The 24,411-nt window shown below is 57.7% G+C and overlaps 2 protein-coding genes across 4 annotated transcripts; both read left to right on the top strand.

The window, feature by feature from the left end:
- Positions 1-1,883: 1,883 nt before the first annotated feature.
- ADAM33 (ADAM metallopeptidase domain 33) lies at positions 1,884-15,433 on the top strand. 3 transcript variants are annotated; one of them, XM_028118677.1, is made up of 22 exons: positions 1,884-2,064; positions 4,114-4,193; positions 6,453-6,529; positions 8,270-8,348; positions 8,550-8,626; positions 8,709-8,898; positions 9,139-9,204; positions 9,286-9,357; positions 9,539-9,705; positions 9,792-9,876; positions 9,981-10,123; positions 10,653-10,830; positions 10,960-11,049; positions 11,258-11,453; positions 11,570-11,678; positions 11,771-11,969; positions 12,063-12,140; positions 12,223-12,331; positions 12,410-12,557; positions 13,815-13,906; positions 14,069-14,143; positions 14,401-15,433. In XM_028118677.1, exons 1-21 carry the CDS (start codon positions 1,965-1,967, stop codon positions 14,104-14,106), a joined length of 2,373 nt encoding a protein of 790 aa, XP_027974478.1. In that variant the 5' UTR covers positions 1,884-1,964; the 3' UTR covers positions 14,107-14,143; positions 14,401-15,433. The 3 variants fall into 3 exon arrangements, with proteins under 3 accessions (XP_027974478.1, XP_027974477.1, XP_087882847.1); XM_028118676.2 differs by lacking the exons at positions 13,815-13,906; positions 14,069-14,143; positions 14,401-15,433 and adding an exon at positions 12,775-13,248; XM_088026721.1 differs by lacking the exons at positions 1,884-2,064; positions 4,114-4,193; positions 6,453-6,529; ... (3 more) ...; positions 14,069-14,143; positions 14,401-15,433 and adding an exon at positions 12,775-13,248 and having other exon boundaries at positions 8,630-8,898; positions 9,082-9,204.
- A 3,674-nt stretch (positions 15,434-19,107) lies between these two features.
- On the top strand, positions 19,108-22,844 carry GFRA4 (GDNF family receptor alpha 4). Its single transcript, XM_028118565.1, has 6 exons — positions 19,108-19,150; positions 20,968-21,313; positions 21,473-21,582; positions 21,677-21,811; positions 22,500-22,591; positions 22,764-22,844. The coding sequence occupies exons 1-6, from the start codon at positions 19,108-19,110 to the stop codon at positions 22,842-22,844; spliced, it is 807 nt and encodes a 268-aa protein (XP_027974366.1).
- The last annotated feature ends 1,567 nt before the right edge of the window (positions 22,845-24,411 follow it).

The following is a 24,411-nucleotide window of genomic DNA, read 5'->3' on the forward strand; positions in this document are numbered from 1 at the left end:
AACTCTCCTACCTGGTTTGGCTACAGAATGTTGTATCTGGATTATGGTGGTGATTACAAAGGCGTATGAATTTATCAAATTCATCTAAGTGGATACTTAGAACAGGTACCCTTTATTTTTTTAAAGGATCTTATTTATCTATTTATTTATTTATTTACTTATTTTTAAGATTTTATTTATTTATTTGACAGAGAGAGACACAGCGAGAGAGGGAACACAAGCAGGGGGAGTGGGAGAGGGAGAAGCAGGCTCCCCGTGGAGCAGGGAGCCCGATGTGGGGCTCGATCCCAGGACCCTGGGATCATGACCTGAGCCGAAAGCAGCCGCTTTAACGACTGAGCCACCCAGGCAGCCCCTAAAGGATCTTATTTATTTATTTGAGATAGAGCAAGAGAGATAGTACGAGCAGGGAGGAGAGGCAGAGGGAGAGGGAGAAGCAGGCTCTCCATTGAGGAAGCCCCACCCAGGGCTGGATCCCAGGAACCCCCGAGTAGCCACCCAAGCGCCCCCAGGTGCACTTTATTGTATGTAAATTTATATCTTAATAAAGTTAACTTAAAAACCTGAAGTAATAATAATAGGATAATAGTAATAACCATAAGACCACTCAATGCACTGATATGAAGGATCTCCAAAGTGTAGTAAGTGGGGGAAAAAAGTGCAGAGAAATGTTAATCAGAGGAAAAAATAGGTCTGTATTGTCTTGGGTGTGCATAAAATAATCGAAAACCTACACAAGAAGCTAAGGATGGTGGTTTGGAGTTGGTTGGGGAATGTGGGTTGAGAGGAGGGACAGAAAAGGGAGGGATGATCCCTTAACATCTTAAACTTTTGATGTTTGAATCAGACCAACATAGATTTCTCTCGCTGCTGGAACTCTTCCTAAGGGAACCTTCGCATTTGTTCTCAAAAACAAATAGATTTGCTTAAAAGCTAACATCCCTTGTGGGGCATCTGGGTGGCTCAGTCCGTTGAGCGACTGACTCTTGGTTTCAAGTCAGGTCATGATGTCTGGTAGTGAGACTGAGCCCAGGCTCCCCGCTCAGCCGGGAGTCCGCTTGAGATTCGCTCTCCCTCCTCTTCTGAATCCCCTCCCCAAACAAACAAACAAACAAACAAACAAATAAAATCTTTAAAAAAAAGTTAACATCTCTCACTATCAGAATACGGAGTACTCGCTCTCCGAATTTACTCAGTACACAAACCTTTAAAAAAAGAAACAGATGTTGCCAAAGCACAAAGCAGAAAGAATCCCCCACGTCTGGAGTCTGTGGCTTTGTGCAATTGTTCCCTCTGGCCACCACCAGGGACAGGGCTGCCCCCGCCCCCACCCGGGCGCCCGCGCGGCCGCCACACGGGCTGGCGGCCACCGCGCGGCGGCCCTGGCGAGCTCCGGGCCGCACCTGCTCCTCGCGGGCGCCCGCTTCCCTCCTCCTAAGCCCACTTCCGCCGGGTTCGGGCCAGGGCCCCCCTCTGGGCAGGCTTGGGGAGCAGGCGGGGACAGAGGTCCGCCCAGGGGACGGAGGCAGCGGCGGGGGGCGCTCCCTGCGCAGATCCGAGCCGCAGCAGGCGGCCCCCAGCCCTGGCCTCTCCCCCACGCACCCCCAGTGGCCCTCACAAGCCCTTCCGAGGGGCCCCGCCCCATCCCCTCTCCACCCCCGCTCCGCCCCTGCGGGGAGAGGGCGCGGGGACCTACCCGGCGGCTGGGCGCTGGCGGAGCCCCGAGGGGCCGCACGGATTCCGCCGGCCCTGCTCCTGCGCTTAGACGGCCGCTCCGGCTCCCCCTCCCCGAGGGCGCGCGGGGTCGGGCAGAAGGGCCGTGGGGGCCCCGTGCGGGGTGGCGCGGGAGGGTCGGGAGGCTGCGGGCTGGCTGCTCTGGGCGTGCGTCGGCGCGGATCCAGCCGGGGCGGAGCCGGGGCCCGGCCGCCCGCAGCCACCGCGTGGAGGCCAGGACGCTCCCAGCGATGGGCCGGGGGGTTCCGAGAGCTCGAGGGTCGCGGGCGTGCCTGCTGCTGCTGCTCCTGCGGCTGCCTTGGCCGATGTGGGGGGCCGAGGCGTTTCAAGGTGAGTGGGCCGTGCCCCGCGGCGCAGGGGAGGTCGCTGTCCGCCACCGCGGTGGCTGGGAGGGCAGGGAGGGTCTCCGCAGGACCTGCGCAGGGACTCTCAGCTGTACTGGGGCTGGCCTTGGGGCCCAGACTGACACACTCTGCGCAGCTGCCACAGTGGCAATGGCAAAGCGGGGTGGGGGGGGTCCCCTCTGAGCAGCCGCCCGAGTTCCCAAAACCCTCTGACGGGACTCTGCCTTGACCACCCCCAGACCCCATGCACCGGTGTGGACGTCCCTGCACCTCCATCCCTGAGGCCCAGCGCACGGGGTCCCAGGAGTCTCTGCTGTGCCCTCACCCTCCTGCAGCCTCCATGCTCATCCCCAGTGTGGCAGGGCCTTGGGGCCGTGTGTGTGTGTGTGTGTGTGTGTGTGTGTGTGTGTGTGTGTGTGTGTGTGTGTGTGTTGTTGATATTGTTGCCTTGTTTGGTGAGATAGAGAAGGGTGCTTCAGACAGAAGGGACCCTGGGAGTTAACCTCCACACCCCCAGTGCGTAGGACTGGCCAGTCCTGTACCCTGTATGGGAAGTGCCCTGTGGAGGGACTGGGAGGACACCGGACACTGGGGAAGAGGCAGGAATGGCCAGGCTGGGCTGGGCAGCCTGGGGGCACTGGGTTCCAGAGCACTGTCCGGGAGTACCCAATAGGAATAGGGTCCTGTTCTGTTCTGGGGCCCCGAGGGGGTGGGATGAAAGCCCTCATGCCTTTGGGATGGCTGCTTCCTCCTCCTCAGCCTGGGGTCAGGAGAGGGTGAGATGACCCCTGGGAGGAGTGGAGAGGGGCTTTGTGCTCCCCAACACTGCATTGGCTCCCTGATCCTCATCATCACAGCTCCATCTCTGCCCCCCTCTCCCTCCTCAGGGGGGATGCCATGAAGAGAACCCCCAACCCACACGCACACCTGCGCACAGGCCCACCCTCCCCTCTCTACCTGGGAGGCCTAGGGCCAGCAAGAGGTAGTTCTCCACACCCAGTTAAGTCCTCTCTCGGCTGGTTGCCCCCCACTCCTCCCAGATTCACTCAGATCCCTCTCCTACTGTAGCAGCTGGCTCATCCAAGCAGGGAGGGCTTCCTGGGGGAAGGGGACTCCTAAAGCGGCTGCTATTCTGGGTCTTTGATGACGGGGTCTGGGGGAGAGGATGGAGGAAGAGAAAGGAGTTGGGTGGACTGGCCGGAGCTGGAACACTTCTGCTGGAACACAGTCAGCCATCTCAGAGGGTCAGGGCTGGCTGGGTGCTGGGTGGCTGTCGGTTCTGGGAGCTGGGCTCGCTTCCCCAGGGATTGTGTCAGAGGACAGGGAGGGCTGCCTACAGGCTCTGGGCTGCCTGGGGCCTGGCTCCTGCAGGGCGGGTGTGGCAAGAGCCTCTGGGACCCACTGTGGGGTGGGGGGCTGGGAGCATTCCAGAGCCTTCTGAGTAATGCTTGGCTCTGGTATTCCTCCAGAGCCCCCTTAAGCACGCCAGGCCTGGGAGCACTCAGGCTCTGTCCCCCAGGGCTCCCCACCTTGAAGATCCCGGGAGGGGGCTTCTGAGCTAGAGTCCCCGGAAGTCCCGCTTCCAGCATGAAGCCCCCAAGGGGAGCTCTGGGCAAGGTGGGCCTCCCCAGACATCTGGCTGTTGTTTTTCTCAGATGGCAGAGACACAGGCATCCTCTCTTCACAGATCTCTCACCCCAAAGGCATCTGCTGCCCAGTCTAAAAATACCCAAGGCTGCGTCCCCTTTCCTTTCCCTTCTGCACTGGGGGCCTTGGTCTCTTCCTTGTGACCTCTGACCCCCAAGCCTCCCCCAGGTCAGTGGGGCTCCCACTTCCCCGGCTGAGCTCCTCTGTCTCTCTTCTGCCACCTCCCTGGTTCCAAGGATGCCCCAGGGGTGACCACCCTTCTCCAGGCTACCTTTGAATGTTGAAGATGGAGTCTCCTATTCCACCCGGCTGATGTCCTGTAACCTCCTCCCTTGGTCGTCCCCGCCCCCCTGTTTCCCCCTCATCTTTTACTCTGTCCTCCCCCCAGGAAACAACCCCGGAGAGCCAGTCACCCTGCGCTGGGTCCCGGATGCACGAGCCCGACGCACGGTCGCCCCAGAGGAGCCGGTCAGTGCCAGGTCATCCTTCCCGCCTCAGGAGCCCAGGGTCTCCCAGCCCCTTGGCCCTTCCTCATTCAGCGTGGCAGTTTGGCTGGGGACCTTTTGGCCCCTTCCAGGAGGGTTGGCAGGTGGGGGTGGGGAGATAGCTGGCTCACATGAGCCTTCACACATGGAAGTCATTTTCAGGCTTCCTCCCCCACCTCCCCCTGCTCCCTCCCTCCCAGAATTATTCAGGCCACCCCCACCCCACCAGGCAGAGGTAGGGCCAGAATTTGTGGGGCCTGAAACTTTTCAGGGACCTCTTTAATAAAACCCCCAAATATCTTCCTTTTGCCCAGTTTACTAGAACATGTTACCCTGTGGATACATTGCTGTTCCCGCCAGGAAAATTTCAGCCTCCCTGTCTCATGCAGAATCCACTTCTGGCCAGGGGGCACTGGTCACTCTCCTAGTGCCCCCCAAATGCACCTGATTTTGCTTCTCCAGGATGCTCTGCCCCAGCTTCCTGCCAACACCCACCCGTCACACACTTCCAGAATAACTGTGTCCCCATCTATATGTGTATGTGTCACACAGCTGTGCTGCAAACCAGGAGACCAGTGCCCTTGGTATCCCCATTTCACAGAGGGGCAGACTGAAGCCCAGAGAGGTTGGAGAAAGTGCCCAAGGTCACATAGCCTGAGACCAGAAGCCCAGAAGCCTGAGGCCCACTAAGGTCTGAAAGACTTGTAACCATTGACCAGTGTCCCCCCAGGTCTAGAGAGCTCATCCTGAATTTTCAGGCAAGAGAGGACAACCCACTCTCTAAGCCAGCAAAGAGGAACGCAGGATGACGGTGTAATGAAGTCTAGGAGGGCCCCATAGGCCCAGCAGGCTTTAACCTAGGACCTTCACTGGGTCCCCCAGACCCTCAGGGGCCCCCATTCAAGTGGGCCCAAGCTTTGAGTTGGTTGTCCTAGACATCAGTGGCAGAGGGGAAGGCTAGGCACATGTTGGAGTCACACTGACTGTGGTCCTCCCTCCCGGTCCAGCCTGGGCTGTGACGAAGAAGGGCATCCCAAAGGGCATTGCTTTCCCCTGCCTCCGGGAAGCCTGCCAAGATGAGGACAGCAGAGTTGAAGCAGGGAGTCGTGTCCAAGTGGCAGGAAATACCCACATTTCAGGTTAGGGATGGGGTGCTAGGTGAATAGCCGGGTCACCAAGAGGGCAGGAAGCAAGGACAGGAGGGGCTGCAGAAGGACTGAGAGAGGGGAGCCTGGGCTGGGGTTGAGGTAGGAGGAGGCTTTCCATCTGGGGCTGCTGTCTGTGCTTGGTGCAAACCTTTCTCCAGTAAAGTAAGTGGCATTCCGGCCATGTGAGCTCATGCCTGGGGCCTTGGGGAGGTCTCTTGGCTGGGGTGGGGGAGTTGTCTGCTCCCACCTGCAGTGAAAAGGCCCCCAAAAGAATCTGAGCCCCTTGGCCTGGGGCCCAGCCCAGTGCATGTTGGGATAAAAGGGCAGGGCTAGCAAGGGTGGGGGCCAGCATTCCGAAGACACAGCAGCTCTCCATGAGGCTCGAGGCTCCAGGGCCGGCTCCAACTCTGGGCCCTCAGCCAGGCAGAGTGGACAAGGAGGGGCAGATGGGGTAATCCCACAGGGTGGGAGAGGCAAAGAAGTTATGGGGAAGGAGAGGCTGGCCCAGGATGTTTTCTTCTTGGCCTGGAATGGGGGGGTTAATGTTTACTTCATGGGCTCAGTGAAGCAGGTGTGGGGCAGGCCTTCAGGAGGCCAGGGCAATTTTCGGTTTGTCGGAATTGGAGGAGGAGGGAGCAAAGTCTGAATTCTACGGGGAGTGGGGAGCAGCAAGATACAGAAACAAGAGGTTGTAAGGACGCCTGAGCTCGCCTACCCGACGCTCCTCCACCCAATGTCTTCAGGACCCCACTGTCCTCCCCACTTAGAGGAAGGCTTCTGGCCGTGAAACCGGAGGGAGGGCCAGAGGAAGGGCCCAGTCACCTTGTGTAAGGCAGGATACCTTTCTGGGACCCCTTGTCTCATCTCTCCGGAGGATGTGGTGTTCACCTAGCAGACTGTGTCAAATGCCTGTTGTCAGAGCCAAAAGCATCCCGAGTTGGGGAACACATACGCCTGCATGTTCTCACCCCCACCCCCACCCACACCTACCATGGCAAGTGGGGAGCCTACTGCCCCCTGCCTCCTGCGCTCTCCCTCACCAGCCAGCTCCCCAGCCCACCTGCTCCCTCAGCCCTGTTCTCCTTCTTGCCCAGGTCTCGAAGCTAGACACAGGGCTGGTGGCCTTGAAGGCTGAAGGGCAGGAGCTCCTGCTGGAGCTGGAGAAGAACCAGTGAGTACCAGGCTGGGGAGGAGGCTAGCAGCCAAGAACAGCCCCCCTCTCCGGGGGCGGGGGGAAATCAGTGTGGGGGGCACTGAGGGGAACACATGAGAGAGGCTGGATGGGGCGAGGGCCCCAGAAGCAGAGGCACAGGTGACAAGAAGAGTCATGCCAGCGCATGACCGGCTCCCTCAAGGCTGAAGTAGGCTGCTGAGGCTGGGTCAGCCCTGCTGTGGGGCACACCCCTCGTTCCAGCCCCAGGAGCACCTTGTTAGCTTCCTGCCAGAAATGAGTGAGCATCACCCTGTGGGTGCTCAGAGGGTGTGCTTAGTCAAAAGAGAATCCAAGATGGATTCCAAGGATGGGCAGGTGCTCTGGGCTGAGGGATAGATAGCAGGGAAAAAGGTGCCGTGGCTACCAAGTCCAGACACATTCAGGGGGAGGCAATCTGTCTGGCTTGCCTGGAGAGTCTCCATCGGCAGGGAAGGGAGCAGCGAAATGGGGAGTCCCAGGAGGACCAAATCACAGAGGCCATTTTAAGGCTGAGTGTCCAGGATGGGGCAAAGCCAAAGACTCTGAGCTGGTGAATGAGCAGGCAGAGCTGGGCTGGGTGGGGTGGGTGTCCAAGATGGAGTGTGGGGTCTGGAAACCATCCGGATGGAATTACCAATCGCTATCATTCACTGAGCGCTTGCTTCATCAGAGGCATTGTTCCAAGCACTGTACACATGTTGACTTCTCCCCCATGGAGCCAGATGGACCAGGAACACATTCTAGTTCCACCACATTTAACCACAGTTCCTCTGGGGCTCAACGTCCCCACACATGAGAGGGGTGACCACATCGCCTACTCTTCGGGTTGAGTGTGTTGTGTGTATTGGGGGAGCCAAGCTAGAGAAGGTGGAGGAAAGACTAGGAGGTGGAGCAGCAGGGATCACAGGTCTTTGGGTTGGTCTGGCAGTAAAGAGGTCAAGGCGAGATGGGGGTTGAGGATTTTCCTTACAGAAGAGAAATTGACTCATGATTGATTCACCTTGGTGGGAAGGGCCCTGGAGAGATGGAGAAAGAAGGTGGAATCGTTACTGGAGTGGGGTCTGAAGAAGGTGGGGATGGGGATTCCTGCTCAGGTGGGTAGGCAGGAGCAGCTGTGAGCAGGTGGAGATTCTCTTTTCTCTGGAAGCATGGGGTGAACATCACTGAAGGACGGGTGGGGACATATGTGGGGTCTAGGGGCCAGAGAAGGTCTGAAGGATCTTGGGGGCAGGAAAGAGATGAGAGAAGGCTGACCAGATGCCCAGCAAGGCTGAGCGGCAGGTAGGGCCCCCTAATGAGGTTGCTGCGCTTCCTTGGCTCCAGGTCCCACCTCCTCATCAGTGTCTCCTTAATCCTCCCTCCTGCCCCTCCCCAGACCTGTGGACCCAGCTGCCTGCCACAGGTCCCACAGGAACCACAGACTCTTTCCCTATTGCTGCTCCTCCCTGGTGCTTCCCACACTCCCACTTCCCACACCTCAGCCATCACCAAGGCTCCTTCCTGCCCTCCACCTTTCTGCCTCTAGCCCAGGGTTTTCTGACCTGAGCAACACATGGTGGCTCCTGTCCCTTCCCTAAGACACATGTGGGTGCTTCCTCAGTGCTAGCCCTGTGCCTTGTTTCACGGAGCTGCTCAATTAGCATTGGGGGGGGGGAGCCTGGAGGGCATCCTGGAAGAGGCCAGGCTGAATTAGGTGACTCCTACAACACCCCCTCCCAGCAGGCTGTTGGCCCCAGGATACACAGAAACCCACCATAGCCCAGATGGGCAGCCAGTGGTGCTGGTTCCCAACCACACGGTGAGATACTCTCGTGGGCTCTGAGGACAGGGTAAGGGGTACTGGGGGGTGCACTCCCTGAGGACCTCTCCACCATTCCTTCCCCATTCTCCTCCTGTTCTTAAGGAGAGGCTGGAGCCAGCCCCCCACCATGCCCTCTCTCTCTTGCCCCTCCCAGTTCAGCCCTGGCTGAGCTTTGGGGCTGGGTCTCTTGCTCTCCAGGACCACTGCCACTACCATGGGCGCGTGAGGGGCTTCCCTGACTCCTGGGTAGTCTTCAGCACCTGCTCTGGGATGAGGTGAGGAGTTCCGTGGGAGGGAGGGCCTGGGGCTGGGGCAAGACTCCCCTCACACCCTCCTCTGCACTCCTCCGCGCCCTAGGGGCCTGATCACACTGGACAGGAATGCCAGTTATTATGTGCATCCTCGACGAGCTGGAGACTCTGAGGACTTCATCACTCACAAGATGTTCCGAATTGGGCAGCTGCTCGGCTGGAAAGGGGCCTGCGGCCACAGGGATGCCAAGAACAAAGGGGACATGGCCAACCTTTCTCGTGCCACTCAGATCAAGGTCAGGGGCACAGATAGGAGGGGGAATGGGAATGCATTATCCATAGTCCTCCGAATCACAAGAGATAGGAATACACAGCCCCAGTTCAGGGCCTCCGATCCTGATATTTTTATTTGGAGGCTGAAGAAACAAGTTCTAGCAATTTTTAAAGTTAACTTTGTGCTTCCTGGGAATTGGGGCTAGTGGTCAGGACTCAAGCCCAGCAGCCTGCGGCTGAGGGTCACCATTGCCTCTCCCCAGAAGAGGAGGGAGCTCCGCACGAGCCCGAAGTTCCTGGAGTTGTACATGGTGGCTGACCACACGCTGGTGAGCCAGAGGCCCCAGGGGCTGGCGGGGTGGGATGGGGCCAGTTCAGCCTGCCACACCCTCTTATGTCTGCCTTTCCAGTTCTTGACCCAGCACCGGAACTTGAACCACACCAAACAGCGTCTCCTGGAGGTGGCCAACTATGTGGACCAGGTTGGGGTTGGTGGAAAGAGAGCCCTAAAGGGGGTGATTGCCATACGGGCTGGCAAGTCCTAGGGGAGGTGTGGCAGGCTTGGAGATGAGGCCCTGGACCCGGGCAGAGAAGAGAGGGCGCCCCCACGGAGGAGCACGGGCACCGTGGCACGTCCTGTCCTCACCCCCGTCCCGTCCGCAGATTCTCAGGACTCTGGACATTCAGGTGGCCCTGACCGGCCTGGAAGTGTGGACGGAGCAGGACCAGAGCCGCATCACGCCGGACGCAAATGCCACGCTCTGGGCCTTCCTGCACTGGCGCCAGGGGCTGTGGGCACGGCGGCCGCACGACTCCGCGCAGCTGCTCACGTGGGTGCCTCTGATGCCCACGCGGGGTCCCGGCCCGACCGCCCAGAATCCTGGTCCCGCCGGGTCACGCTGCGTTCCGCCTTCAGGGGCCGCGCCTTCCAGGGCGCCACCGTGGGCTTGGCGCCCATCGAGGGCATGTGTCGCGCCGAGAGCTCAGGAGGCGTGAGCACCGTGAGCTCCATCCCCGGGATAGGAAGGGAGGGGCAGAAGAAGGGGAGGGTGGGGGGGAGGAGGCGGCCCCGCAGCCCGCCCTGACCGTCTCCGCTCCCTCTCAGGACCACTCAGAGCTCCCCATTGGCGCAGCAGCCACTATGGCCCACGAGATAGGTCACAGCCTTGGCCTCAGCCACGACCCCGACGGCTGCTGCGTGGAGGCGGCGGCCGAGCAAGGCGGCTGCGTCATGGCCGCAGCCACGGGGTACGAACGCCGCGGTCGGTAGGGGCTGCGGGGGAAGGCTCCGCTGGACCAGGGGGCCTTCCGCAGCTGCCTTTCTTGGGGAGACATGGTTATCCCTCGATTTCCTCTCCAGTAAAATGGGGATATGAGCATAGCACCTCCCCGAGAGTTCTTTATGACGCTTAAAAGGAGGAAACGCAGAAAAAGCGGATTCTCAAAAGTATGAAGATTATTTTCAGAACATTCTAGCGAGGATTCTCTAACCCCGGGAGGAACAGCGCTAGGTCGCGATTCGACCTCGAGTCCTGGGCTGCCTGGTCCTGGCGTGACGCCTTCCCGCCTCGGGCTCGCAGTGTGACTTTGTGCAGGTTACTTGCCCCCTTCGGGGCAAGCCTCTGGAGGATCCGGGCCGCCGGTGGCTGAGGCGCTTGTGCGCGCAGCCAGGGGCTGTGTGGCCAAGTACAGCTGGTAGTGGTGGGAGGGGATCCGAGACGAGCTGGGGGCTGAGGGTGGCGGTGCCCGCACGCCCGACGCCCTCCCCTGCCCGTAGGCGCCCGTTCCCGCGCGTATTCAGCGCCTGCAGCCGGCGCCAGCTGCGCGCCTTCTTCCGCAAGGGGGGCGGTGCGTGCCTTTCCAACGCGCCCGACCCCAGGCTCCTGGTGCCCCGCGCGCGCTGCGGGAACGGCCTCGTGGAGGACGGCGAGGAGTGTGACTGCGGCGCCAGCCAGGTCAGGTCCGCGCTCCCGGCCCCCCGGGGTGGGGGTGGGGGCCCGAGGCTGGCGCCCCGCCCGCCCCCCTCCCTCGAGGTCTGGGGCGCGGCGTGCTCACTTGGCCCCACATCCCCTTTTCGGCTCCAGGAGTGCCCGGACACCTGCTGCCTTGCCCACAACTGCTCGCTGCGCGCGGGGGCCCAGTGCACCCACGGCGACTGCTGCGCGCACTGCCTGGTGAGGGCGTGGGAGGCTCGGGGTGAGGGTTAGGGGCGCTTGCGAGCCGGCCTGTTGGTCTTGGCTGATTGGCACGCTCGGGTCCCCCTGTGGGTGCGGGCTCTGCTCTGCTCTCCAGCCTCTGAGCCGCGCTTACGGGGTGGACCTCTCCCTGTCTATTGTCCCTCTGTGCCTCGGCCACCCTCCCTCCACCTGGTCGCCTGCGTAGCTGAAGCCGGCTGGCGTGCCGTGCCGCCAAGCTGTGGGAGACTGTGACCTCCCAGAGTTCTGCACGGGCTCCTCCCCTTACTGTCCCCCGGACCTTTACCTACTGGACGGCTCGCCCTGCGCCAGCGGCCGGGGCTACTGCTGGGATGGCGCGTGTCCTACACTCGAGCAGCAGTGCCAACAGCTCTGGGGGCCTGGTGAGACTACCCGAGCACCCCGGCCCATCCTCGGGCCTGCGCTCTTTTCTACTCCAGGGAAGACGGGAGGGGGCGGGGGGCCTGAAGCCATTGTGGTCTCGCTCATGCGTCCTCAGGCTCCAGCCCAGCCCCAGACGCCTGTTTCCAGACCGTGAACTCCGCGGGAGACGCCCACGGGAACTGCGGCAAGGACGGCAAGGGTGGCTTCGTGGCTTGTGCGCAGAGGTGGGGATCGGAGGGCGGGGCGAGGAAGCTGGGTAGTGCGTTGGGGCAAGGACACATCTCGCTGTTTGATCACCCTGCACTTTCCTCCCCAGGGATGCGCAGTGCGGGAAGCTGCAGTGCCTGGGCGGGGAGCAGAGCCCACGCGCAGCGCACACGGTGCCCGTGGACTCCACCGTTGGACTAGGCAGCCATGAGGTGACCTGCAGGGGAGTCTTCGTGCTGCCCGGTGTCCAGCTGGACGTGCTCGACTTGGGCCTGGTAGAGCCAGGTACCCAGTGTGGACCTAGCATGGTGAGCCCTGCACCCCCGGCCCCTGCCTAATGCTTGAGTCCTGCGTGGGGAGCATCACTCCCCCTCACTGCCCGGTGCGCACACTGCCCATAGGTGTGCCAGGACAGGCGCTGCCGAAACACCACCTTCTGGGAGCTGGAGCAATGCCTGGCAGCCTGCCATGGCCATGGGGTGAGTCTCAGAAAGTCGACGGGGGCAGGTGGCTTGGGGTTCCTGATCTCATGGGATCCTCCTTCTTTCTTCTCCTTTGTAGGTTTGCAACAGTAACCAAAACTGCCACTGCGCTCCGGGCTGGGCTCCGCCCTCCTGCGACAAGCCAGGGTTTGGTGGCAGTGTGGACAGTGGCCCTGTGCAACCTGAAAGTGTGTCCATGGGGGACAAGTGGGGAAGGCTGAGGTGGTGCACCTGCTAAGGACTCAGCCTTACCCTGTTGTCCCCAGACCACAAGGCCTTCCTGCTGGCACTGATCCTTAGCTTTCTGCTGCCTCTGCTCCCGGGGGCTGGCCTGGCCTGGTGCTGCTGCAGGCAGCCGGGGTCCCGTCTCCAGCAATGCCTCTGGGGCTCGAGGAGGGATGCCGCATGCCGTGGGTAGGCTCTGAGCCCACTCCCGTGGTTCCTGCCTGGGGGAGCTGGGGTGGGGTCCTCAGACCTTGTCCCCGGCTGCACAGAGGTGGCCAGAGGCGGTGGAAAGGAGCCCTGAGCAGGAGGCCACAATGGGTGTGTGTGGATCCCCGGGGGCCCTCAACCCCTCCCAGTTTACTGAGGTTCAGACCCCCTTGACCCCCTCTTCTGTCTCTCCCACCAGGGGGCTGCCTCACCCTAGACTGCCTTTGTTCTACCAACTCATCCTTCGGTTCTTGCTCCACTGTGCCCTTCAAGATTTTTCTAGCCTCACATGCCTTTTCCCACTTCCTCTGCCTAAATCTCTCCTGTACACCTTCCAAGTCTGCAGATGCTGGGCCCAGCACACCATTTCACTCCATACTGCTGCTTAGCTATAGGGCTGGCTGCCCTTGTACCAAGGGCCTGCCCTTCACCCAGTTCTCCGTGACCTGGGAGGAGGTCACATAGTACCTGAGCATGGTTGATCACCCGGTGCTGGTCAAGGGAGGCCCCCTGGGGCGCCTGGGTGGCTCAGTCAGTTGGGCGGCTGCCTTCCGCTCAGGTCATGATCCCGGCGTCCTGGAATCGAGCCCTGCATCGGGCTCCCGCTCAGCGGAGAGCCTGCTTCTCCTCCCTCTCCCTGCAGCTCTGCCTACCTGTGTTCTCTCTCTATCTCTCTGTCAAATAAATAAACAAAATCTTTAAAAAAAAAAAAAGGTCCCCTATGGCACATCTGACACAGCCTGGCCTTGGGAGTGCTCCGGCAAGCTGCAGAAAAGGGCAGGGTTTGGGTTAGAGATTGGGGCAGAGGGCAGCCCAGACAGGGGCAGGGCACCAGCCAGGTCCCAGGTTCTGAGAGAGGTTTGACACAATGAGCAGTGATTGCAGGTCTATGGGGGAGGAGCAAGGTGCTCAAAGTTTGGTGTGTCAGCATCCGGGGTCCTGGAGGCCAGGCGGGGTGGGGGACAACCTGAGTGATGCCAATATCTGGAGGGATGCTGGGGTGATGGCAGAGCTTGAGAGAAATGTCAGGGCTAGAGAGAAGTGCCCGTGGCCCTGGGAGGGCAGGAGTCAGACCTGGAGCCTGGAACCCAGGGGCCTCTCCGAGGAGGGAGCAGGAAGGGAACTGGAGGCAGGGATGTGGACCGGAAGGGTAGAGACTCATTCAAGGCAGAATTCAGGTCGGGCATGCCTGCTCAGGACCACTGTGCCAACCTCCTGCCGTCTTATTGCACTGCTCAGGCCCAAAGATGCCCCAAACAGGGACTGCCCCCCCAGCAGTGTTCACCCCATGGAGTTGGGCCCAGCAGCCATTGGAGAGCCCCGGTCCCTGGGTGAGTGAGGCACAGGAGGAGATGGGGAGGGAAGTGAAGGATGGGCTCTTGCCTTCTACCTCCTTCCAGATGGGCTCCCCTCCTTTCCACGTAACACCCAGTCACCTTGAGGCCCCTGACCCCACCTTGGTCACAATATGTGTCCTCCACCCATTGCTGCAGACCTTGAGAACTCTGCCAGAGCCCAGGAACCACCTTGAGAAGCCTCTGCCCTGTTGTGCTGCCTGCAACCCCAAGGTAGGTGGGGCCCCCCACCTCATCCACCCACCTCTGTTGCCCCTCATCTGCTGGCCCCTACTCGGAGGTTTCAGAGCTTGGGTTATTATGCAAATGAGACTTGATCTTGTGGAAAAGCTGTTGTCACGGAGACCAGATGCTGGAAGCCCCCAGGGTGGAAGAGAGAGAAGTTGTATCTCTTCCTGGGTCACTGGTCCTCACCGAGGGAGGAAAGGGGGTCCTGGCCTGCAGGGGTGACCCTTCCTCTTCATTTTCAGCAGATCAAGCCCAGAAGCCAAGATCCTGTCTGTGGTGAGAGGGAGCTCCCAAGATGAGGGTACTTACAGACGGTGGACCTCTGACAGCCCCTCTGGGGACTTGGTCTCCCAGGGTAGAGCCAGAGAGTCAGACCTCCTGCACTTTGGCAGCCTGCAAGTTTCTTCCCTGAGTTGAGCTTGCCCCACCCACTCCAGGACCCCAGAGCCTTATCAGAAAGTGCCCAGTACCGTCCCCATTCCTTAGGACTAGGGAATCCTGGTAGGGTACATACTCCAGCCCAAGAATCTATCGGTCCAAGGAGCAAAGTTCACGTAGTCACTGACCTCTTGTCACCAGGGGAGGCTGGGTCATGATGGGCATTAGGAGAGGCCTCTGTCCAGGGATCCTGGGTGTCTCTGTTCCATGTATTTTACCCAGACCCAGCTCCGTAGAGGCCAGTGACTGCCGGGCCAGAAGCCAGCGCTGGGGGCCCTACATTTCAGACAGAGTCCACTTCCCTGGAGCCTGGCCCCAGCAAAAACAAAAAACAAAAAACAAAAAAAACCACCCAAACAAAATCCTTGGGACCCTCCTCCCTCCGTTTTCCTGCCTTATCTTGTCCCTCAGACCCTTCCTCAGCCCCAGTTCTTGGTCCTCCACTTGAGGTTTTGGAGGAGTGTGGGGACTGTTGTAGCTTCCCCCCCCCCACTTTGGACACTCCTCAGCCTCTCTTCCATTCCATGGGAGGGGACAGTGGGAGCTGTTTTAAAAAGGACACCAAAGTAGAAGTCAGAAGAAAGACATGCTGCCTTTGAGCCTCTGTGAGTCTTTTCTGTATATAGATCCAACCCCATGGGGCTCCCTGAGGGTCCCAAAGGGTGGTAGCTGGTAGGTGGAGCCTCAGATGGCAGCCAGGGCCCCAGATGTATCTGGGATGGTGTTACCTAGCTGGAATGACCCCTTTGCCCCACCTCTTTTGCCTCCCTTGGAGATTCTGAGAAGCCACTTATTCTCTCCCCATGCTTCATGAAAGAATTGTTGGGTGACCTTCTGTATCAGTCAGCTGTTGCTGTATAACAAAACCACCTCCAAAACATAGTGGCCTAAAACAACTAATTCTGTGAATTGGCAAATTAGGTTTAACTCAGTGGGTGGTTCAGTTGGGCTCTTATGTTTGCAATCAGCTGCTGGTCAGTTGGGCAGTTCTGCTTCTGGGGTTGGCTGGCTGTTGGCTGGAGTGATGTAGACAAATGGGCTACGCACCCATTTTCCAACAGACTAGCTCAGGCTTGCTCACATGACAGCTGGGGAGGGCTCGAGAGAGCAGAGCAGGATTAGGGTAAGGCAGTGATGCACTTACCTTGAGCACAAAAGAAAGGCAATCAAAATAAGTAATATTTTAATGCAATATTTTAACAGATCAAGATCAGTGCCAAAAAAATCAATTACGAACAAAATATCAGAATTTTAACTGAAGACCAGATCAGTGACAGTGTGATGCCAAGTCACATTGGAACCTGAGGCAGAAGGAAATATTTGTAATAGTGATCCTGTCTCACCCCAGTCCCAACCCTGCCAGAAAGTAAGTGGAAGCTTGCAAGGCCTCTAGAAGATTCTACGACTGGCATATTTTACTTCCATAACGCTCTATTGGCACAAGCAAGTCACAGGGCCAGCCCAAATTCCAGGGATTGGGAGAGAAACTCTACCTCCTGATGCGAAGAGCAACAGAATCATGTTTCAGAGGGCATGAAGACTTGGGGGAATTTTTACAACCAACCATTCCTGCCATAGGCAGCAGAGAAGAGGCAGCCCCGGGCTCGGACTGGCCCCTATTCCATCAGCCCCGGAGGTTGAATGAGACAGTTTTCTGAAGCTGCCTTGTCTTTTTTTTTTAAGATTTATTTGTTTGAGAGAGCAAGTGAGCAGGGGGATGGGCAGCGGGAGAGGGAGAGAGGATCTCAAGCAGACTCCCCGCTGAGCTTAGAGCCAGATGCAGGGCTCTATCTCAGGACCCTGAGAAAATGACCTGAGCTGAAACCAAGAGTCCGGACATTCAACCAACTGCACCACCCCGGGGCCCCAGGCTGCCTTGTGTCTTAATTGTACCTGTGAGATTTTGATTTATAACGAATACCTGAGTACTGACATGGAGAAGTTAATGCCACTGAAAGGAGTTACTATTACTTACAATTCCCAAGAAAAGGGGTCATGTCAGGACATGCAGGGCCACATGGGGAAGCACGAGGTTCAGAGGGGAGGCAGAAGCAGGAGTGAGGGGAGAGCCTATACTAAGGTTTCTGCAGGAAAGGCAAGGAAGGGCAAGATAAACCCCTCAGGACTGGCCAGCTGTGTGGTATAGGGGTGGCCTCTAATGGTCTGGTACTGGCCCTGTGATGATTTAGGGCAGGGCAAACATAGGCTTGGTAAGGGTTAGGAAAAAGGAGGTGGTTAGGGGTATGGACTCTGGATTGATTGGTCTGCATGTGAAAGACTTATTCATAGGCAAATTTTCATGAACTCTAGGAATTAGGGTTAGAGGCAGTCTCTCCCCTAGTCAGCAAGCTGCCTCCCCTCCCACCCCCACCAAACCAAGATGTCAAACCATCATAAAATACAGAAAATAAAGAACATGATTGATACAGCTCCCCACACTCTCACACTTGGGGGGGTGTCTGGATCCTATGGGGCTCCCACTTATATTACATGTCTTTAATACTTAAAATTGTATGATAAAGAGAAAAAATTGCATGATAAAAATCGAATGATCAAAAATTGGGTATGCCATGAGCCATGAAAGCAGTACTTTGAGGAAAATTTATGACCATGGTATTTTTTTTTTTCAAAGAGAGCTGAAAGTCAGTGGGATAAATGTCCACGTTAAGAAGTTAGAAGCCCAGGACCAGATGATTTCACTAATGAATTCTACCAAACATTTAAAGAAGAATTAACGCCAGTCCTTTTCAAACTCTTCCAAAAAATTCAAAGAGGAGGGAACACTCCCAAACTCACTTTAGGAAACCAGCATTGCCCTGATACCAAAACCAGATAAGGAAATAAAAAGAAATACAATACAAGGAAACTACAAACCAGTATCCCTGATGAGTACAGATGCAAAAATTCTCAACCAAATATTAGCAAAGTGAATTCAATAGCACATTAAAAGGATCAAGTGGGATTTACCCGAGATACGAGGGTGGTTTGACATATGCAAATCAATAAATGTGATACACCACATTAATAGATGAAAATCATATGATCATCTTAATAGATGTAGGACAAGCGTTTGACAAAATACCACATCCTTTCATGATAAAAACTCCAAAACACTGGCTATAGGAGGAATATACCTCAACATAACAAACGCCAGATAATTAACAAACCCACAGCTGACATCATACTCACTGGTGAAAAGTTGAAAGCTTTCCCTTTAAGATCGGGAACAAGATAAGGATGCTCACTCTAGCCACTCCCATAAAGCACAGTGCTGGAAGTGTGAGTCAGAGCACTTAGGAAAAAAGGAATAAAGGACCTTCAAATCAGACAGGGGAAGTAAATTTATCTTTGTTTGCAGATGACATGATTTTATTTTTTATTTTATTTTTTAAAAGATTTTATTTTTAAGCAATCTCTACACCCAATGTGGGGCTCGAACTTACAACTGCGAGATCAAGAGTCACATGCTCCAAATGAGCCAGCCAGGCGCTCAAATGACATGATTTTATATATAGAAAACCCTAAAAACTCCACCAAAAAAATTAGAACTAATTCCCAAATTTGGTAGTTACAGTATACAAAATCAACATACAGAAACCAGGTGTGCTTCTATTTACTGACAAATTATCTTTAAGAGAAATAAAACAATCCTATTTGCAATAGCATAAAAAATACTAAGGAATAAATTTAACCAAGGAGGTGAGAGACCTGTGCACTGAAAACTCAAGACTCTGATGACAGAAATTGAAGACGACACAAATAAATGGCAAGATATTCCGTGCTCATGAACGGGAAGAATTAACATTGTTAAAGCATCCATCCTGCCCAAAGCCATCTATGGGTCCAGTGCAATCCCTATCAAAATTCCAATGGTATTTTTCACAGAAATAGAAAAGATCATCCTAAAATTTGTATGGAACCACAAAAGATCCCGAATAGCCAAAGCCATCCTGAGAAGGATATATATAAGGGGAACACTAACATTTTTGTTAGCAACTTTTCTTCAAGTCTAAGGTTAGTTAATAATAAAAAGTTAGAATTATAAAAGAAGGGAAAGAACAATGATGTTTCATAAAGGTAACAGTCTGGCATGGGAGACAAGGTCTCCTTAGGTTGGTGTGTGTGTGTGTGTGTGTGTGTGTGTGTGTGTGTGTTTTCCACCTAGGCACTTGCAGGTGCCGGATGTGCGTGTGTGTGCGTGTGTGTGTGTTTTCCACCTAGGCACTTGCAGGTGCCGGATGTGTGTGTGTGTGCGTGTGTGTGTGTGTTTTCCACCTAGGCACTTGCAGGTGCCGGATTCCGTGGCTCCAGACCTACCTGAAGGCAGAGCCTGGGGTGGGGACTCAGCGGGGTGGGGCGTCATTCCCGCTACAAGGGCTCCTCCCCATGGGAGTGTTCGTGTTGGCACCAACACTCGGGTTCCCCCCCATCGGCTCAGGCGCTGCTGGGAAGGGGACCCTTGTCCCGCTGGGATTCTGCTTTCACTAGTCCTCCTTTGTTTGCTGCCTGGCATGGGCCTCTGCTTGGCGCCGGCAATGCTGCTGCTGTTGCTGGGTGAGTGGCCACCTCCTCCCCGAGACCCCTCAATGCTGGCATCTCTGTCCAATCTTCAGGGACAGAGCGAGGGGGAAAGAGGATGATCTGGAAAAAACCAGAACCACAATAAGGGGCACCGGCACGAGACCGGTGTGTATACGGGGTGTGCCGGCACCCTGCAGCCCTGCAGCGTGCTGTGCAGCCTGCCACTCCCCACCCAGAAGTCCCGTCTTTGTACCCCAGTCCCAGAAACTGTTTCCTATTGGGTCCCCTCTCCCACCTCTCTTACCCTTCCCTCAGCCCCTACTCTCCATCTTCAGTCTTGGAGCTTCACACTCATTCCCTGGTGCCTCGCATCTGCTGTTCCAACTGCTTGGCTTGCCCTTCCCCAGCTGGGGCATCGTGGGGGGAGGGGATCACTTTACCGGGTGGAGCGGGGTGGGGAAAATGGAATCTGACAAAGGTGTAAGGCAGATGAGATACTGGAGCTGAGACGCGCTGTTTGGAGGGTAAAGATGAGGCGAGGTTACTCCTGGCAGAGGGAAACCCATAAGCAAAGGAGCAGAAGTGGGACCAAGACCTCAGGTGACACTACGTGCTACTGCTGTGTGGCTGAAGCCTGGGCACTTGAGGGGCTTGGCTGCGACAGAAGGGCAGAGTTAGCTGCTCCTGGGGTCCTGGAGGGGAGGGGAGGGGAGGAGACAGGAAGGGAGGGCTCCCCCCTCTCCTGTCTACCCTCCCCACATACTTACTCATCCTAAGCCCTTGGTATCTATTCATCCTGCCTGCACCCAGAGAGAGAGAATCACCGTGGCTCCCGCCATCCTATCTGTGGATCCTGAAAGAGGGGGCCAGGGCCAGATGGGGACCCTGTTCCCAGACCTGAGGCAGGAGCCGCCTCCTTCCACACACCCAGTGAGAAGGATGTGGGGTTAGGCTGGAAAACTTCCCCAAGACTGTGGTGCTCCCAGGGGCTGAGAGCGCCGAGAGGGGCGGGGGTAGCCTGGTTTTGGTGACCTAGGTCCTAGGAAGGGGCTGCCAAATCCCAGCAGAGTGCCGCCTATCATGGACTCTTGGGCCTTGTGGCTCAGGACAGAGCCCTGTGGCCTGACCTCTGGAGTCCACACCCTGGCAGCCAGGTCTAAATGGGCCCTCTAGTGCCCAGAGCTCCTTCGGGGAATCCCTCTTCTGCCTGGCTGATGGAGAGTGGAGGGGCCAGGGGAAGCCAGACTCCAGATGGGGCAACACGGGAGATGCACGAGAACGGAGCATCAGAAGGGAGTGGAAGGGCGAGACGCCCGCGGTAAGGGGCAGAAGGAGGCGCACGAGAAGGTCTAGAAGGAGGGAGACCCAGAAACCACTAGATTCACTCAAAGGGTGTCTTTGGGGAAGGGAGGAGAGGAAAGGAAGAAAGCTCAGGTGTCCCAGCGTGTCCTCAACGCCATTTCTGATACACGTCCATTAGCCTAGTCCCCAGAAGCCTTGCTCTGTTTCCCGCGTCAGGTGGGGCCCTTTAGAGTGGCAGGAGCCTCGCGGACCCCCTCTTTGAATGGGTGTGGCTTTTCTGCGGAAGGAGTGGTGCCTGGGGAGGATGGGCTTCAGCGTCTGGGGGAGCCGGGCCGAGTCTTGATGCGCCCCCTCCACCCGTGACGCGTAGCAGGACTCCCCAGAGCCGGCGGCCGCCCATCGGCGCGACAGAGGGCCTGTCAGTGCCAGTCAGTCACGCCTTCGAGCCACACTCTGCGCTCCGCGGGCTCCGCGCGCGCCGCATCTTCGGAGGGCGAAGCGCGCTGGAAGGGCTCGCGGAGAACTGCAGCTGCCCGCCCCTCCACCAGGGTCACCCAGCTCGGCCGCACGGAACCGATGCTTGGACGCGGCCGAGGCGTGCACGGCGGACGCGCGGTGCCAGCGGCTGCGCACCGAATACGTGGCTCAGTGCCTGGGTCGGGCCGCGTCCGGGGGCTGCCCCCGCGCCCGCTGCCGCCGCGCCCTGCGCCGCTTCTTCGCCCGCGGGCCGCCTGCGCTCACCCACGCGCTGCTCTTCTGCCCGTGCGTCAACGCCGCGTGCGCCGAGCGCCGGCGCCAGACCTTCGTGCCCGCCTGCGCCTTCGCGGGGCCCGGCCCGGCACCGCCCTCCTGCCTCGCACCCTTAGACGCCTGCGAGCACAGCCGGATCTGCCGGTGCGGGGGGTGGGAGGGCGGGGGGGGCTACGTGAGATGGGGCGGAGGCGGGGCGGGGCTGGGTCTCAGGTGCGAAACCGCTGTGGGAGCAGGCGGGGCGGGGACTGGGCGGGGATGGGCGGGGCCTCCCGCTCACCGCCCTCCGGTCGCGCCGCGCAGGCCCCGCCTCCTGGCCTTCCAGGCCTCCTGCGCGCCCGCCCCCAGCGCCCCCGACGGCTGCCTGCAGGATCAGGCCCCCGGCTGCCTGCGCGCCTACGCGGGCCTCGTGGGTACGCACTGCTGGGATTCGGGCGCGGGCTGGGGCTCTCCCGGGGATGCCTCCGCCTGGGTGGGCCGATTACCGAGCCCTCGGGGCCCCCGCAGGCACCGCGGTCACTCCCAACTATGTGGACAACGCGAGCGCGCGCGTGGCGCCCTGGTGCGATTGCGGAGCCAGCGGAAACCGGCGTGAGGAGTGCGAAGCCTTCCGGGGGCTCTTCACCAGGAACCGCTGCTTGGGTGAGGGGCCCGGGCGGGGCGGCGCTGACCGCCCCTTCCCAAGTTCAGGCTGGCGGCACCTTATTTTAGAGGTGAAGAATCAGGTTGTTTGCGGCAGCCACGCGGGTGCACAGCCCCTCTGCTGTCGACCTGCCTCTCGAGACATCCGCGCCCAGTTCTCTCCGGAGACCAGGTCACAGATCAAAGTAGGATCTTAGCGATGTCTAGGCTGGTGACCCTGCGGGCGGGAGGGTGGGGGGCAGTCAACACAAGTTTCCGAGTTCCTGGAATGCAACTAGGCAAAATTCTAGATCGCCATTTCTGAGGCGGTCCCACACGCAGGGCACTCCCAACGCCCCCATTGATGATCTTGCCTTTTGGGTCTGAATAAACTGGGTGGCCTGTGAAGTCCATTCTGCCACTTACCAGCCCAGAGTTAGTCAATCCTTGAAGATTTTTTTGTGCCCATCTGTAATATGGGGGTGCTAATCGTCACCCTTCCTGTGAGGATGAGTTTGTAAGGTACTAGTAGCACAGGTGTTCCTATTTTGTTATTCCTTGTCATGCACCTTCTATTCCAGAAGCCAGTCCTTGCAGATGTTCTACCCTCCCACCCTGCCACAGGATGCCAGAGGTCTCTGTCCCTGAGGAGCTGGGCCTTGTGCTGGGGTTTCCCAGCGTAGCCCACCCTGGACCCCTTCCTCCTTAGATGGTGCCATACAGGCCTTTGATGCTGGGTGGCCTCCAATCCTGCAGGACCAGCCAGATGTCCACCAGGACCCTGAGCACAGCCTCCTGCAAGTAGGTGTAGGGAGGGGATGGTGAGCTGGCAGCCCCTGCACCGGCTCCTTCCACACACTTCCATTCCAGGTGGGCCTAGATGAAGGCATGAGTGGCCTGGGATGGAGGTGGTGGAGGCAGAGAGCAGAATCCAGCTTCTGCCTCAAGTCCACATTCTGCTCCCACCCCCAAGGTGTCCTCCGCAGATGGGCTCCTGGTTGGAAGCTCCCTGCTCTCCATGCTCCCTGTCCTGGCTCTGCAGCCCCTGCTCTGACTAGGACAGCTGACCTTGGACAACATCACTGTCCCATCCTGCCTGGGGTACAGGGCCCCATCTGCACCCTAGGGCCCCACTGAAAGTGGACTGGCTTGCCTCCCAAGCTGGTCCCAGTGCTCTTGCCCTGCTGCCCTTTTTAGGTCTGGACACCCTGTGTGCCTGTCCCCTAGAGTGAGGGATGTGGGCTGAGGGCCTGATGCAAAGCCCATAGTTTCCCTTTCAGTGGGTTTCTTGGTTGTAGGTCCCTCTCTCCCCTGACCTTGGAACAGTTGGGTTCTCCCACAGGGTAGGGATGGGAGGGGGTCACCTGCGTAGCTGAGGCCTCACTGGGGCCCCAGATCTAGAAGTCAGAAACCATCCAAATTCCCAGAATTTTAAGAGCTTTTACCAGCTTCTCCAAACAGAACATGCCCTAAGGAGTACATCTGAATAGACTTCAGGCAAAATGCTTTTGAACGCTGCAGGCTTTCATCTAGGCCCCACTGACTAATGTTGGTAAGGTTCTTCCCAACCATGATATACTGCTTGGTGGGCACCACCTGGAGTGAGGATCCAGTCCCCTGCGTTGCACTGGTCACATGACCATCTTTCCTATGGTTTAACCTAGCACTACGAATGGCTCTTTTTATAGCTCAATAAACCCACATGCACTGAGACTGGCCTTGCTTTCATGTGATCTGTCCTGGGAGCCTGGAGACCAGGTCAGCCACAGGGGGGTATGCCTCTGCTGGCCTGTGTGACCTCAGATGGTCTCAGAACCAACCTGGGCTACATCTGCGCACCTACGAGCCCAAACTGAATCAACTATTAGATCCTGGTGGCAGAGATTTCTGCGGTTTGTCTTCTTTGCTAGTACTCAGATTCAAAAACTATGCTTCCCAGCCTCCGTTGCAGCCAGGAGGTGGTTATGGGACACAGTCCTGGTCATAAGTGGAAGTCACAGATGAGGCTTCCAGGAGAGTTCCTGAAACAGGAGAAGACTTGTTGACTGAACCCTTCAGCCTTTAGCCTCCTCGCCCTTCTTCTTGCCCAGAACTTGATGGCCATGTTTGGGGACATGGGTGCCATTTTGAAAATGGAGCCACATGACATTGTGGAGCCACTGTCCCAGCCTCCATCTGCCTCCCTCTAGACTCTTCATTATATGAGAAAAATAATACCTTTAGTTTGTTTAAGCCAGTTTCTCCACAGACATCTGCCATTTGCAGCCAAACATAGTCTCTGATTGTCTCACTACCACTTCTGGGGTGCCAGGGGGCCCCGGGATCACTTAGGAGAGCCCCTCCTCAGTGTGCACAAAGCCCAGCCCTGACACACACTTTAGAGTGGTGGTCATTTTGTTGTTGTTGTTGTATTTCCACATATTCTGCCTGCTTCTGTCCATGTGGAGAGTCGAATTCTTTCCTGGAGTCTAGGGAAATGTGTCCTGTTTTCACAAGCACTTGTGTGTGGCCGGTGTGGACCCGCACGTGCCCGGGGCATTGTGTTGATGTGCAGTTCTGTGAAGGTGTTCGGGAGGAGAAGGCAGAACAGTGGCGGCTGAGTACGAAGTCTTCTGCCTGCT

This window comes from Eumetopias jubatus, unplaced genomic scaffold (assembly GCF_037043125.1).
Source record: "Eumetopias jubatus isolate StellerSeaLion01/CBP00866 unplaced genomic scaffold, mEumJub1_p1.0 scaffold_9, whole genome shotgun sequence".
Taxonomy (NCBI): Eukaryota; Metazoa; Chordata; class Mammalia; order Carnivora; family Otariidae; genus Eumetopias; species Eumetopias jubatus.